This window comes from Triturus cristatus, chromosome 11 (assembly GCF_964204655.1).
Source record: "Triturus cristatus chromosome 11, aTriCri1.1, whole genome shotgun sequence".
Lineage (NCBI taxonomy): Eukaryota > Metazoa > Chordata > Amphibia > Caudata > Salamandridae > Triturus > Triturus cristatus.
The window spans coordinates 889085440-889102336 of NC_140594.1; the positions used below are offsets into that span (position 1 = coordinate 889085440).

General features: G+C 42.8%; 1 protein-coding gene across 1 annotated transcript in view; it reads right to left on the bottom strand.

Annotated features, from left to right (window-relative positions):
- LOC146785585 (vomeronasal type-2 receptor 1-like) overlaps positions 1 to 9067 on the bottom strand; it is a 441438-nt gene extending 432371 nt beyond the window's left edge. The window contains exon 1 of the mRNA XM_085634771.1: positions 8601 to 9067. Within this exon, the coding sequence (XP_085490897.1) occupies positions 8601 to 8830 (230 nt within the window). The 5' untranslated portion in view covers positions 8831 to 9067. The remainder of the gene's footprint in view (positions 1 to 8600) is intronic.
- Between the last annotated feature and the right edge of the window lie 7830 nt (positions 9068 to 16897).

Genomic DNA, 16897 nt, shown 5'->3' on the forward strand with positions numbered 1-16897 from the left:
GCCTCATTCAACAGCTCTATAGATGGGGCGGGGAGCAAATAGAGCTGGGTACGGTCCTCCCCCGGCCCCTCTCTAGAGACACCAGGGTCCAACCTGTCTTAACATAGCCATAACATGTTAAGCTATATAAGGCTACTGACGTTTCCATGAATTTAAAACAGTGCGACATTTGTAATGACTAATGTGGAAGCTACTTAAAGCATTAAGAAACAAATGCTTATCAAAATAGAAATGAATCATGTTCGGAGATGCCAACTGTGGTAACAGTGATCTTTATAAGGTCCTATATAGGTATACAAGTATGGGTACATGTATAGCGCACACCTGGCTGGGAAGCAACGGAGGCCTGAGCATTGTCAATAGTCCAAGACTTGCCACAACATCCTCAAACATCGCAGGTAGTAATATTCTATATTGCAGCCATAGTCCAAAGTCCTATAACATAACATTCAATGGTAAACTACTGGGCACCCAGAGCTGCAGCCAAAGCACGCTATATAAAGACCTATAACATTCCATAGCAGACTACTGGGGTTGTTATACCGCAGCCATAGTGTGCTCTATAAGGTCCTATAATATAACATTCAGTAGTAGAACGCTGGGCATGGTATACAGCAGCCATAGTCTGCTCTATAAGGTCCTATAATATAACATTCAGTAGTAGAACGCTGGGCATGGTATACAGCAGCCATAGTGTGCTCTATAAGGTCCTATAATATAACATTCAGTAGTAGAACGCTGGGCATGGTATACAGCAGCCACAGTCTGCTCTATAAGGTCCTATAATATAACATTCAGTAGTAGAACACTGGGCATGGTATACAGCAGCCATAGTCTGCTCTATAAGGTCCTATAATATAACATTCAGTAGTAGAACACTAGGCATGGTATACAGGAGCCATAGTCTGCTCTATAAGGTCCTATAATATAACATTCAGTACTAGACCACTGGGCATGGTATACCACAGCCATAATGCGCTCCATAGGGTTCTATATTATCATATTCGGTTGTAGACTATCGGGGATGGTATACTGCAGCCATAGTGTGCTCCATAAGGTCCCATAACATACCAGTTGCATCATATACTGCAGTTGTAGTGCGGTCAGTAAAGTCATCTAATTTAACATTCAATATTAGACTGCTGAGAATCATGTACAAAGGCATTTCTGTACTCGGTATGGTCCTATACAATAACATTCAGTAGTAAACCATTGGGCATGGTATACCTCAGCCATAGTGTGCTCTATAAACTCCTATGCTTCTGTAATCCCTGTATAAACAGCCTTCTCTCATTTCTTTATAACTGGTGACCTGTGATGCACTTGGTCGCCAATTATAAAGAAAAGACATCAGAACTCAACTATTATAAAGGCAGGTCACAGATCATAATTGAACGAAAACAGAACGTTGCTTTTCTGTCTTCTGCTCTATTTTAATAGCTTACAACGACAAGCAGAGAGAGTATGTTTATTTGTTTCACTCCTTAGATAGAAAAAGCCTAGAATTTTTCTGCCTGTTTCTACACATTCCGAGTTACTGTAGCTTTTTTTTTTAAACTGACTTGTACTGAACAGTTTTTAGGTTGAGCGTAAGCGTACGACCTCTTGTATACTTTATTATACAAATATCTCTGTGGGGCCAAATGCCATTACTTGCTTCTCATTTGTTTGTTTCAATGTTCTTTAAAAATCCTTGCTTACTAGTGGCCAGTCCTGCCTCTTTGTCACTACTTTTTTTCTCCAAGGAGCAGGGACTTTGAAAAATATCATTACACTTTGTTCTGTTGATCTGCTTGTGGGGGACTATTTTATTATGTTTTCAACCTCGTGTTATACTGTGGGTGCTCAGACGTAGCTGCTTACATTTTATTGCAGCATTCACCCTCCCAGTTCCTTCCATGTGGCTGGCATTCTTTTGTATTCTTCCCAAAGGTAGGTTCAAGGCTGGCTTGGAATGCAAGCAATTAATTATTGTGATTTTAAGTTTGCCTCCTTTGATTTTCTCAAGAAACAGGCACAACACACTCGAAGAGCAGCTCTGGGCCCCACAAGGCTATAACTGCCATTGATTGCCTCTCTAACGGGTCCCTTGAAACCGCCCGGGCTCTCTTGTTTGTCCATCCTGTCCAAAGCCAGCAGCAGCCAGCCATGCCTTGTAGCGACTGCAGCTCTAAATCATGAAAAAAGTTAAACCCCTACTTAAACACAGCGCTGCACATTGTTTCAGTTCTATTAAATCAACGCTTCAAATTATACTTTATTATGCATGCTGCTTGTTTTCTTTCCTACCCTCCAGGACCTGTGCTTGGCTGCTTGCTGAGGAGTTCGAAGTCTCTCCTGGTCGGTTTAGCGCTGAGGTCAAAAGGTTTCCTTCTAGAAAAACTTCCCCTGTAAAATGTGCATTTAAATTAAATAAATGCAGAGCAAGAATGCAGGGCCAGCACAAGGGCAGTGCGATCGCATTGGATACTGACTTCAGAAAGGCAATGTTTCAGTGCGATCGATCGCACTGGATACTGACTTTAGAGGGGCAATGTTTCCGAGTTTATATTGCTTTTTAAAGCACTGGCTGACATGTTCCTGGCCTCCAGAAATTTCCGAAGAATAAAAATGTCAAGTTACTCAGGTGATTAATGTTCTTGGTGGAGAGATCGGAGTTGTCTAGTGGAAGAAGTTTAAACTCATCCTAAGGTAGCGCAGAGGGTTAATATGCTGGCTGTAAAGAAAGTGTACCATAACCATGCAGAACACAAAGTGCATAAAATGTAGATAGGTTGGTGTGATACTGCTTTTCTGTTACTTGAAGCTTATACATTGAAATCCTAGCATAGAACAATGAATTTGAAACTGTCATCAAACAACTGCATGCACTGCAAAGTATAGTTTAGAGCAAATATTAATGTTGCAAAAAGGGTTAATCTGGGTAGAAATCGATTCTTACTATTTAAGAAAAACCCCAACTATGGTGTTCTGCTTTCAATTCTGAATTGGTGCTTCTGGTGGCCAAGCACTCTTTAGCAATGCTGCCTACCAATATGCTTGACTTGTGACTCCTACACCCTGTAGTCCTCTGTCTTATGTAACATCTCCTTTACGCTAATTTATACACATATGAATAATTGCCTCTGTGTAATTTGTGTGTGATGCAAAGTGCTCTGACAACCCTACACTGGTATGAGTGGCGCTTTATAACTAATTAAATGCATCTGAACGTTAGTGGTTATGGAGCCTTAAGGGACACTGTTAAAGGGTGGTGGTGGTGAGGGAATTCGCATCACTCAGCCTTACCTCAAAATCACCTCAACACCACGTCAGCATCAGCACAGCACCACCTCCTCATCATCAGTGCACCACCACCAGTGCAGCACCAACTCAGCATCAGCGCAGCACCAAATCAGTACCAGTGCAGCACCATCTTAACATCAGCACTGTACAGCACTATCACAGCATCAGTGCATTACCACCAACACAGCCCCACCTCAGCAGTAACTCATCACCAATGCAGCACCACTTCAGCATCAGCGCACCACCACCTCAGCATAGCACCATCTCAACATCACTCAGTACCCGTTGAGCACAAGCTCAGCACCACCTCAGAACCAGTGCAGCACCACCACCTCAGCAACTCAGCACCACCTCATCATCATTCAGCACCACCTCAGCATCATCTCCTCATCAGTTCACCACCAACTCAGCATCAGCACAGGACCAGCGCAAAATAAACATCAGCACAGCACCATTTATACATCAGTGCACCACCACCAACGCAGCCCCACCTCAGCAGCAACTCAGTAGCCATGCAGCACCACCTCAGCATCAGCAGAGCATCACCTCAACACAGCACCAGCGCAACACTACCACCTCAGCATGACTCAGCGCCATAGCACCACCTCAGCCCCACCTGAGCATTACTCAGCACCACCTGAGTATCATTCAGCATCACCTGAGCATCACATCTGCACCAGCACAGCACCAATTCAGCACTACTTAACACCACCTCAGTGTGCCCTCTGAATCTGGCATCCGTTGATTCTCTTCTAGTGTCTGTTCACTGCTTGTGTTGTAATTCAGGTACTATTTCTCAGTCTCCACTTTCCTATTGTTTATGTCCCTCCATTCATAATAAAAAAATATAACAAACAAGCATTACAACAGGCAGGAAGAGGTTGCCAGCATTGCAAGGACAAAACAACTACAAGACATTTTTTGTTAATTCTTTTTTTTAAAGAGTCATTCAATTGTACAGAATGTCTTCTTTAAACTCTACTACATAACACTCATAACACAAAATATCTTTCCACATACTTAAACTCCATTACACACAGCCCCATTCCACATAATTCCAATACACTCAAAAACACATAATTACTATCCACATAATACAACTACACACAATTACACATAATTCCACAACACAAATCCACACCACACAGTTTCACACCACACAATACCACAACTAACAAGTCCAATCCAACCCACATAATTGGTACACACCACATACATCCACTCCAATCCATAACACATAGGTAAGAGACATTTACATTTACAATGCCAATAGCGTTGACTGTTTCCTTTTTTTTGTTTTTAAACACACAGATCTGATGCTTAGCTCCTACCTATTTGTTCTTTTCCATCACCAAAAATGCACAAAGCTATACACATAGTTCCACACCACCCAATTCAGCTCCACACATTTCCATTCACACCATATAATTTAACACCAAACCACATAATACAACCCAACACAATTACACAACACACCAATACACACCATACAATTCCAAATCGGGCTGCAAAATTCAACAGCACAACACATAATTAAACACTACTACTTACCACTCCACAACACACAATCCCACTCCACATAATGCCACTACACTAATTGCCACATAATTGCTAACCATATATTTCCACAGCACACCATACCACATAATGCCACTACACAAATCCACTCCACAACACACAATTACACGCCACACAATTGCACAGCTTACTAATTCAATCCAACCCACATATTTTCATTAAACACCACATACCCTCCAAAACACATAAGTAAAATACATTGTCATTTACAATGGCAATAGCTCCAACTCAAACAAATGCGAGACCAATTGCATTTACAATGCTTGTTAAGTCCTGTTTGCAACAAATATCTAACAGGTTTTAGATTTATTTTTTTTGCACTAGAGGTTTTATTTTTATTGTTCATGTTTGCAAACATGCTTGCTCTTTCATTTGAAAGAACTACGCATCAAGGTTTTAAGTGGTTTGTGGGAAGGGTGATGGTGTGATCATGTATTATGTGGAGTAAAGTACCCTCTGGTGAACATGATCAGGATATTGCAAGTCGTCTTAGAGTTCCAGAACCTTATAAACAAACTCTGCCTTTGTGCTTGTTTTTCTCTATGGTTATGGAATTCCTTGGCGGCTTGCTATATCCTTATAATGTACAGCAGAGGTCACTTTAAAACATGGCACTAAGTGGTACAACAGTTGCACTGTATGATGCAGCCACAGTGTGGTCTATAAGGTCATATAACATGACATTCAGTAGTAGACAATTTGGGCATTAGATAACACACTCATATTGCACTCTATAAAGTCCTATACCATAAAACCCTTAAATACACCAGATTGATTCACATACCGCACCCACCCCGAAGTGTGCTCTGTAAGTTCCTATAACATATAATGCAGTGGTAGACGGCCGGGCATCCAGTGTCACAGCCACAATGCGCTCTGTAATCTCCTATAAATATAACAGTAATAGTAGACCTTTGGGCATAGTATACCACAGATATTCTGCACTCTGTAACGTCCTAGAGCATAACACCTGCATCACATACTGCAGTTGTGGTGTGGTCTGTAAAGTACTACAATATAGCCTTCAATATTGTACCACTGACCATCACACACTAAAGCCATTGTGTGCTCAATAAGGTCTTATAACATTCAGTAATGCATCAGATGGAATCGCACCCACCCTACAGTGTACTCCTTAAGGTCCCATAACAGTACACCAGGTGGAATGACATAGTGCAGTCTTTCCGCCCTGAGTAAGTTTATACAACATAACATCCAAAAGGAAACCCGTTGGCATTGCTTACTGCAGCTAAAGCGCAGTCTATAACCAGGGCAACTAGAATTATGCGATTCTGCGGCCGCAGCTTTGTGGGAAATTATGGATGTGTCGCATTTACCACACAATCCTTCACCTGCTGCATAATCTGCATACTTTCATAAAAAAATGTTTTTAGCAGAAATGGATAAAAAGCTACTAAAAGCATGGCAAAATGTACTCATGTGCAGTGGAAGGCCCTTTGCAAAAGTTAACTGGTTTTTCAGTTGCTTTTATTTCTGCATTTGCAGTGCTTTAAATGGGCTGGTACTGTCTGGTACTGAGTACGGGCACTTTTGTAGAGGAAGAGTACCTACACTTCTCAAGAAAAACTTAATACTTTTAATTGGAGAGTACCGGCACTTCTCAGAAACAAGCAGGTACTCTGGTACAGAGTACCTGCGGGGCCGGCTTTAGGGCAGAGCCACAGGTGTGGCCGCACTGGGCGGGGAGGGGGGCACTGTGTTTAGCAATAACATGATTTAAAAACACCTGCTGCAGAGTTACTTGTACATCCAATTTTCAGGCAGCATTAACCCCTTGCCTGCTCATGACGGAACCACTCCGTCATGAGCCACGGGCGCCGTGTGCTCATGACGGAGTGGTTCCGTCATGCTGCGGCCGCTCCGCCCACGTGGCACTGATTCCCCGCCTGTGCGGGCGAACAATGCAAGCGGGCGTGGTCATGACGGAACCACTCCGTCATGAGCACAGCTCGCCCGTGACTCATGACGGCGTGGTTCCGTCATGAGCATGGCAGCGCCGCGCTGACCCCGAACCCCCCCAGCGCCGCGGCGGAATTCGTGCCGCGGCGAAGGGGTTAAAAAATGTCAAGATAACCTTTGTTATGAATGTTGCTGCTAGAAAAGGAAATCAAAGTTTTGTCTAGGGGGTTTTCACTTGACATAAAGTAGCTCAGAGGGTTAATATGTCTGCTGCAAATAACTTACCGTGCAAATCACAGATCCCGATTTTATGTGGATAACTGAGTGGATTACTGCTTTTGCCACAGAGATGCTTTTATCACTGCAGTTCATAAGATACAAACTTTATATAGGACAGTGACTGAAGCGAACTGTCATCAAAGTGCTGAATGCAAACTGCATAAAATAGGTTAGGACGTTATGATTTTCCCTGTGTTCCTAATGTTGCTGAAAAGGGTTTGCGTGGCAAAAATACATTCTTATTAGTAAAGTCAGCCTTTACCAGTGCTTTAAAACAAAATGTATGTGAAAGAGGGGCTATGGAGAGATGAGGGGCCTTTTGCCCAGTGGTCATGAGGCAATCCAAAGAGTTCATGGGGTGCGCCAAAAATGATTGTTGGACCGGGCGCCAACGGCCCTGAGTACATGCACTTCTATTGTTCCATTTCAAGCACTGTGTATTTGGTTGTTAACCTGGTACTAACGAGTTGAAATCTCTGACCAGGCAGTATTACCATGTGTAAAAACTACAAAATAATTAAGACAATTAAAAAAATGTGGCGCATTTTGCTGCATAATTTGACTTTTTTGTCGCATAATTTATTCACCCGTGCTGCAAAATACGGTGCTCCACAGTCACATAATCCAGTGGCCCTGCCTATAACGCACTTATCATTCAGCAGTACACCCTTTGGCGTCGCTTATTGCAGCTAACGGGCAGTCTATAAGGCCCTATGACGTAACATTTATAAGTACACCAGCAGTCATCGCATGCCACAGTCTTTGAGCCCTTTCTAAGCTCCTATAATAACACAACATACAAAAGTACACCGGTTTGCATCGCTTATGCCAGCTGAAGGGCAGTGTATAAGGCCCTATGACGTAACATTTATAAGTACACCAGCAGTCATCGCATGCCACAGTCTTTGCGCCCTTTCTAAGCTCCTATAATAACACAACATACAAAAGTACACCGGTTTGCATCGCTTATACCAGCTGAAGGGCAGTGTATAAGGCCCTATGACGTAACATTTATAAGTACACCAGCAGTCATCGCATGCCACAGTCTTTGCGCCCTTTCTAAGCTCCTATAATAACACAACATACAAAAGTACACCGGTTTGCATCGCTTATGCCAGCTGAAGGGCAGTGTATAAGGCCCTATGACGTAACATTTATAAGTACACCAGCAGTCATCGCATGCCACAGTCTTTGCGCCCTTTCTAAGTTCCTATAATAACACAACATACAAAAGTACACCGGTTTGCATCGCTTATGCCAGCTGAAGGGCAGTGTATAAGGCCCTATGACGTAACATTTATAAGTACACCAGCAGTCCTCGCATGCCACAGTCTTTGCGCCCTTTCTAAGTTCCTATAATAACAAAACATACAAAAGTACACCGGTTTGCATCGCTTATGCCAGCTGAAGGGCAGTGTATAAGGCCCATGACGTAATATTCAGCAGTATACTCGTTGGCATTGCAATTGCAGCCACACAGAACCACCTGTGTCAAAATCAGCCATTTTCAACACAGAACAGTGAGAGCGCACCCTTACCCTTCACATTTCGGCGACTTGGGCTCCTCCCAGCTCGACTCATTGGTAAGTATGGTTCTGAAGTGGAACGGAAACATCCCTCCAATGATCAACTCGTGGTTCTCGGATTCGACGAATCCGTGTATGTCAAATTTCCCAATCAACCTGCACTCTTCTTCGCCGCGAGCACCCAGGTAACGCTGCAAAAAGAAGAAAAGTCCAAAAAGCATGCAAAAGTTCGCCTTGCCCATGGTGAGCGGACTACCCTCGCACGGAGGACCAGCGGGGGCGGTCAGGGTGCTCTATCAGGCCCTTGCGGTGGATGCTTCCGAGAAGCTTCTGGCCCGTGGCATGTGTGGAAAAGAGTCCCTCGGAGACAGAACCTGCGGCTGCTGTTGCTTCTCCGCTGAGCATGCTGTAATTGTCAATCAAGCGACTGACGCTCCTGCTCGGTGCAATGCGCGGATCTGAGGCTGTGCACGCGATATCGTTTCGAAATGAGCCGGCAGCGGGGGCTGGCGCGCGCAGGTGCGTCGCTAATTGTCTAAGAAAAGGATGCGAGGATGACAAACACGACAAACACGAGCGACTCCTCAGATCACTTCACTTACAGATTATCGGGGTATTATGCAACGAAACGCAACAATTCAGTGTAAAGATGAATTGAGAAGTCGTTGCCGGTCTAATTATTTCAAATCGCTTCTGTCACGTTGTGGCACGAGGCACTACTGTTCACCATGGCCCATTGGCCTATACACAAAGGAATTTTGGACTAGGGAAAGTGCTCCTCCTCTTGAAGCACACTTTTACCTAGCCTCAGGGCTTTAAGTGGGCAGGGTCCCGTCGGTGCTCAGCACCGGCAGTTCTATAAAGCTGGTGCCAACAGGGTCTCCTCCGGGCTCTCCATTTTTGCCCTCAGGGTGAGAAAAAAAAAATCTTACCTCTTCAGCAGTACCACCCTTCAAGAGACTCTCTATAGTACTTTCAGTCTCATCATTTCAGAACCGAAGCATTTTCAGTATTCTATACAAGGAAGCCATAGTTGTTGCTGATTTATCACACACAAACAACCATTGGCAAAACCAATAGCCCTGGCTTGTTGTAAAGGTGTAATGTTACTTGTTGTATCAGTATTATATATCTGGATGCACTGACAGAAGCAGAAAAAGACCTGTTGGGCGGCACGCTATGCTGAGCACAGATTTTTAGCTTGCGTATATTTAAGCCACGCCCTTAATTACACTGGCCACGCCCCTTTGACAGACCCCTAGTTCTTTGATTTCACTTAAAGCCCTGCCTAGCCTTAGATGCCTTTGTTAATTGGCCCTGAAACATTTAAAATGGAATACTTAGGGAATATTCATATACAATTAGTACAAATATGCAATTTATACAAATATAAAGCACGAAGTCCTGTTTTTAAACTTTTACTAACAGGGATTAGCGCGTTTGGGATCTCTGTATGTAAAAGAGTCCTTCAGTAGTATATTGTCCTGTACTCATAAATGCTTTTGTGAACTGGCTCCAAACCTTTTAACTGGGTAGACACAAAAAGTCAGATTGGTATATTATATATGATAATATATTTTCTGCAATTGAACTGGTGAGACCTGTATTATGGTTCTTCGGTTCATTTATTGCTCTCAATTAAATGTGAAAATGAACACATAAAGAAAACAGGCTACTCACAAAAGCAGACATAATAAAAATATTAACTACGCAAAATATCTGGCTACAAAGTTTTTGACCTGTTAAAAAGTCAAAATCTGGCCAAACTCATCTCCTTCTGCTGTAGGACCGGGTCAAATTACTAATCTATCTTGAGCGATCGGCAGGATGAGGTTTACATTCATATTTTTGCCAATATGTATTACTTTTGAAGTCTACAATTTTATGTCTTTCTTTTTGTAGGCTACTGTATGATACTGGTTCCTCTGCTCGCTTGTTACCACAAATCTGGTGGTGGTGTGCTCCTTACCTGTGGCGCTTGTTAGGGGGCTGGAAAAATCCTGTCTGCTGTGCTTTTTTCTCCCGCTGTCGCTGTGTGTTCTGCGGCGACCGCTGTGTGGAGACGTGCAGGACTACGGCACCCAGGCTCCTGTGCTGCAACTTCCGGAGGCGGAGGCTGACACCCTGCGTTTCGCGCCAGAAGGCGCTTTAAAAATATCACCGCCCCCGGCAGAGCGGGTTCCTCTGCTCGCTTGTTACCACAAATCTGGTGGTGGTGTGCTCCTTACCTGTGGCGCTTGTTAGGGGGCTGGAAAAATCCTGTCTGCTGTGCTTTTTTCTCCCGCTGTCGCTGTGTGTTCTGCGGCGACCGCTGTGTGGAGACGTGCAGGACTACGGCACCCAGGCTCCTGTGCTGCAACTTCCGGAGGCGGACACCCTGCGTTTCGCGCCAGAAGGCGCTTTAAAAATATCACCGCCCCCCGCGTCGCGAGACCGCGCGCGGGCGGCGCCGGGCTAAGCCCGGGCAAAGGGTGGGCCGTCTGTGGCCGTCCGGGGCCGAGGGAGGCCGGGCCGGGCCACACCCCTTGAGTTGTGAAACCAAGACTGAATGTAAGACTGTCATCCTCTTTCCCGCTAACACTACTTATTATTGTCACTGACTTGCTAGCAGTATTTGCATATTATTGCCTCCCCTTCAGCTGTGACCCTAACAAAAATGTCAGTATCATCGTCTGCACAATTAACCAAAGGCAAGAATATACTAGTGGGAGGTCCGCGTAAAGGGACATTAGATCATTTCTTGGCTAAAGCTGTTTCGAAGTTAGATCATGAAATAGCGGATACTGAACGCCGTCTGTCTTCTGGTCTACTTCCCAACAAACGCTCATCTTTGGGCCTTATTCAAATGATCCCCTCTCCTACTCCACACCCCACGGCTAATATCTCCGCTTCAACCAGTGACCCGGGTATCCCCCTACTCTTACAAGATCAGCCGCTGATAGCGGACACCCCAAGGGAACTTGTTATTACCAACTCAAATGGGGACTCTTCTCTACATTCTACTCTGCAAGGGGGCCCACCAAATGTGCCATCTAAATCAAAACCTAGGTATAAGAAAAATATTAACCCTCATAAAAATTCAAGACCTGGGGTTACACTGAAGAGAAAACGGGGTAGTGAGGGCATGAAAGGCAGTCGCCCAAAAACACCTAGATTACATTCCAGCCCCTTACAAGATAAAAATGCCCAATCACCTGCTATGACTGATCAAACTGACGGCTTAATTCAGAAAATTGAACATCTTGTTAAATCTTTATTATTGCCGTTCTCTGAGAGAATTAAAAGGCTAACTGAAAAAATAGATACCCTAGCAGCCGTATCCTCATCAAACAGTATACTACTGAAAGACTTGGTTATGCTTCAAACTACTGAAAGCCAGAAATTATCATCATCTGATACCACTTCTACAGGGGACGCTTTATTGCCATCTAAAGCTAATATTCAGCTCCCGGCTAACCCCGTAAGAGCGCCAATTCCCACAGGAGAGGGGAAAAAATTAGCCCCCCCAAACATTTTAGGACACAAAAATACTAGTACCATCAGGGCACCCTCCCCGAATAAGCCTATGAAAGGAATGGATGAGCATATTAATTTACCACCTGAGGCGGCACCTTACGTTGTTATACTCACAGGAGTACCAGAATTGACACTAGGAAAGAAAGAGAGATTTACAGAACTCAAAAATAAAGTAATCCATTGGCTAAGCAAGAATAGACCTCTGCCCCCTAATATTAATGGCGAGATTCTATTCGTGAGAAGGTTGACCTGGCTAGGGTGCAGGCCAAAAGACATAGAGGGTGATATTGTAATTATTAACTTTAAAGATCGAAGGGCAGTTACTCATATAGCGGATTGGTTTCTTGAGAGAGGAGGGGAAGGAATATCAACTCGCATTTTGAGCTACTTCTACCCCCAATGTCTTCTCACCCCCTGCAAAAATAGCTTTACCTGTAACACATCTAGAAACATTAGACCTGCCCCACTGCTCCAACATCCCAGAAAATTTAGTCGTCGGATGGATTCTTTTTCTTTCCCATCCCTTCTAGACAGGCCCCATCTCCATCAACAGCAATATACACATAATACATTGCAGTATCCATCTTGGTCTGTGCCTGTCACAAATCGCTTCGAGGTATTGACAGACCTAGATGATCTGGATTGACAGATGGAAATCAACCCGGAAGCTTATTTTGATGGAGCCCCCATTGTGGTACCCAATGCTCACCCTGGCATCCTCTGTCCTGGTACGGATGCTTACAATCATTGTGATGAGGGAAATTCAATCCATGTGGTAGTTAACGAACAGGATCACACCAATCGCGATAAATCATATATCGGGCCTATTTCCCAACCTGACTGTTTAACCAATCCCAGCTCCCTTTCTCTCTTAACTGCTACATCTAGAGATAAAATTAAAAATGATCCCCCAATGAGGAAGACATTGCCCGCCCAAACTATTATTTCATGGAATGTTGCAGGTCTCTTAAATAAGATATCGCATCAACCTTGGCTAGACATAGTTACTAGCTATAGTATTATCTGCCTCCAGGAAACGTGGGCTGCAGATGAACTGCATATACCAGGATACCAGACCTTCCATGCACCTGCACAAATAAGTCCACAGGGGAGAAACAAAGGAGGCCTGACCATATTTGTCTCTATAACGCAGGGCATAAAAGTCATAAGATACTTATTTACTGAGTATTATCAGATTTTAATAATTAGTTGGGGTCATGTAAAATTTTTGACCCTTATTAACTTTTATAATAATATTCCAATTAACAACTTAGAAAGCCAGATCGATAAACTCATGCAGAGTGTCAACACCTTTAAGACCCGGAAAGAAGACGAGCTGGTTCTGATTTGGTTAGGTGATTTCAATTGTACTGTTTGCCCACATGGTTCTAAAGGCATCTGTGGCCTTGGCAAACATAAGGATGATAACCCAACCCACTTCGTCCACTCTAAACTGGGAAATGCTCTTAACAATATGTGTTTTCATTTTAATTTGGCTTATATTAATGAATTATGCATCCCAAATGTTCCTTTCCAGCCAACTTTTCATGGGCGGGGATGCAGTTCAACCATTGATTTTACCCTTGTATCTTCAATCAATGAGGGGTTAGTACTCGCTTGGGAAACACACAATGTCCTTTTCAGCGACCATTACCCAATATCTTTTAATTTAAAAATTATAAAGACTCATCAGACTTCCGTAGACAAGTTTAAATATCAACCTAACATTAACCTAGCTACAAAAAATGGTTACTCTATAAAATGGGACAGGGTAAATCCCGTAGACTTTTTACACAATTTAATGGGAACTTCCCAATCTGATATATTTGCTTGTCTGATAGAAACAGAGGAGTCATTAGAAATTATGACTCCCTTTTCAAAAATTCAATTTGAACTTAAAAAACTGCTAACCAGAGAGCATCGACCTAATTCTAAAAATAGTCAAGGGCGGTTTGATAAAAGCTGTTTCAAGGCACTTCAAGCTCTCAAAAGGGTACTGCACGAAACTATAAAATCTCCAGCTGAGATTAGCAAAGCCAGAAAATCGTATAATTTGGCTGTAAAAATGAGGAAACAGACATTAAGGAAAGAGGCTTGGTCGGCCCTACTTGAAGCCTCTAAATCCAAGGATAATACAGCCTTCTGGAAAGCGGTAAATGCCCCCTACTTACAGAACAACCAGTCAGACATTATAGATATGGCCATTAATGGGGAAACCTGGGGAAACCATTTTAAACATCTATATGATAAAGCTGAAAATCTCGATTATGGCAACCCTCTGATTGATGGGGTAGTTGTTCAACAATCTACAACGTTATTGAATACATTTCCGTTAGGTATAACTTTTACTTGCCCAGAGATCATAAATGCAATCAAAGACAGCCCTTCAGGTAAAGCACCTGGCCCGGATGGAGTTCCGATAGATGTCTACAAAGCCGAGATTGACCATTGGGCTCCCCTGCTAACAAATGTTTTAAATCATTCTAACCGACATGGGTTTTTACCGTCCTGGTCTGAAGCCATAGTCGTTCCAATTTTTAAAAAAGGAGACAGAAATGACCCCACTTGCTACCGGCCAATATCACTTTTAGATGCACTAATGAAGGTAGCAGCCCGGGCAATATTAATTAGAATACAACTTTGGGCAGAAGAAAATAAGGTACTATCACACTTACAGTATGGATTTAGCTCAGGCAAAGGCACCACAGAACAGAGTCTAAATTTGGCCTTAGTTTTATCAAAATATACTCAGGCACAAAAAGGGAAATCTTTTTGTTACTTTTGTGGACCTGAGCTCCGCTTTTGACTGTGTGAACCATGAGATATTATGGTCCATACTATCTGAAATGGGTATAGATTCTAACATTCTTCAATTCATAAAAGCTTTGTATAGGGACGCAGGCGACAGGGTACGCTTTGGAAATAAGGGTGAGTGCTCTGATAAATTCTCTATTAAGAGAGGGGTGCGACAGGGATGCATCCTAGTGCCCTTTCTTTTCACCCTATATATAAACTCTATTGGTCAACATCTAATGGAATCACAGTATGACTACCCAACGATCTTGGGAACTTCGGCCCCACTATTTCTTTATGCTGATGATGCTGCCATCATGTCTCGAACTAAGATTGGCCTCCAGAGGGCTGTCCTGAGATTTGCAAATTACATGAAAGAACGAGGGCTAAAAATTAACATCTCAAAAACATATACGATGGCCTGTGGTCCCGGAACAAAGAAAGCGTCTTGCTCAATCTTCTTAGACGACAAGAGGATCGAGACCACAGACCAATTCTCCTATCTTGGAATAAATTTCGATAGGAAGGGAAACTGGCATGCAGCTATTAACGCCAGAAACTTAGCCTTCACTCGAGCAATAGGCGCCCTGAAAAAGTTTTCCGCCAAACTAGGTGGTAGACCAGTGAAAGAGCTGATTGTAATTTATAAAGCTAAATGTATTTCTACTGCCACTTATGGAGCTGGCCTTTGAGGTATTGAAAACTCACAACTGATACAAAAAACAGAAAATCAGTTTTTACGTTATTTATTAGGAGTTTCCAAGTCAACAGCAACTTATCTGATACATATTGAGTTGGGCATGCTGTATATTTCAGATGTTATAAAAATTGCGCCTATACTATTGTGGCATAAAATCTGTGTTACCTCTGAGACCTCTTTAAATAGAGATTTAATTACAGACTGTCTCAGACTTGATGGATTAACTAACATTAAATGGCTTACCTATGTAAAAAACATGTTGACTGATCTTGGTCACCCTGAGTTTTTTGCGAGGCCATCAAGTATGGAAATGGTGTCCAGAAAGATGCTAAGAGAGTTGGCTCTAAACCATCTAATAACTAATAGATGGAATTTGGAAAAAACAAAAAAAAACAGTCACTGATTTCCAAAAAATAACTATGCATGAAGGGCTTCAAAACTACCTGTTAATCCAGCCAACTTGTTACGCTCGAATGCTACTGACCCGTCTCAGATTTGTTAATTTTTTTCGTATGATTACTTTCCCTGTCTGTAATATTTGGTCAAATGAAACTCTACTATGTCCTTGTGATGATACTTCTGCTCAATCAAATATTCATTGTGTTTTATTCTGCAAATTTTATCAGCTGCCTAGGGGGGCTTTTCTGAAACCAATCTTAAAGGCTTGGGGAATCCGCACTTGTAGATCAGCTATGACCAGGCTATTACAGCTAGAAAACGAATGTATCATCTATGCAGTAACTAGCTTTTTAAAACTGGCCATTAAATTTCGGAACTCAATGCAATCATCCTAAAATGCACTTTATGTTACTGATAACTTTTTTAACTGGGATGATAGTCCTGACTGTCTCTGATTATATTAATCTTTTTATCTGTTTTTATCTGTATTATACATGTATTGTATCTTTTAATGTATGCTTTTATGATTATGCTTTGAAAATCGAATAAAGCTTTCTTGATTGATTGATTGATTGATACTGGTAATTCTGGGTGCAGGTTTCAACTTATAATCATGGAGTTTTGCCTTCATTCTGACTGGGCTGGTGTTCAGATGAGGTAATACCAGTGGTCGAAGTGGGTAGGATCCGAGGAGCACTAAGTGCCCATACTTTTTTGATTTAAGAAAAAACGTTCCCCTACTTTTCGTGAAAAGACAACCGTCCTGAGACGGTTAATTCGAACACTTGAAATGCAGCGGAAGTGTAAGGCAGGTAGGGTTGGATTGGGAAAAAGGTCATTAGGCCGATGCAGTGCTCCATTGCTTGAGGCCAGGTGTGAGCTGTCTTTTCCCACCTACTAT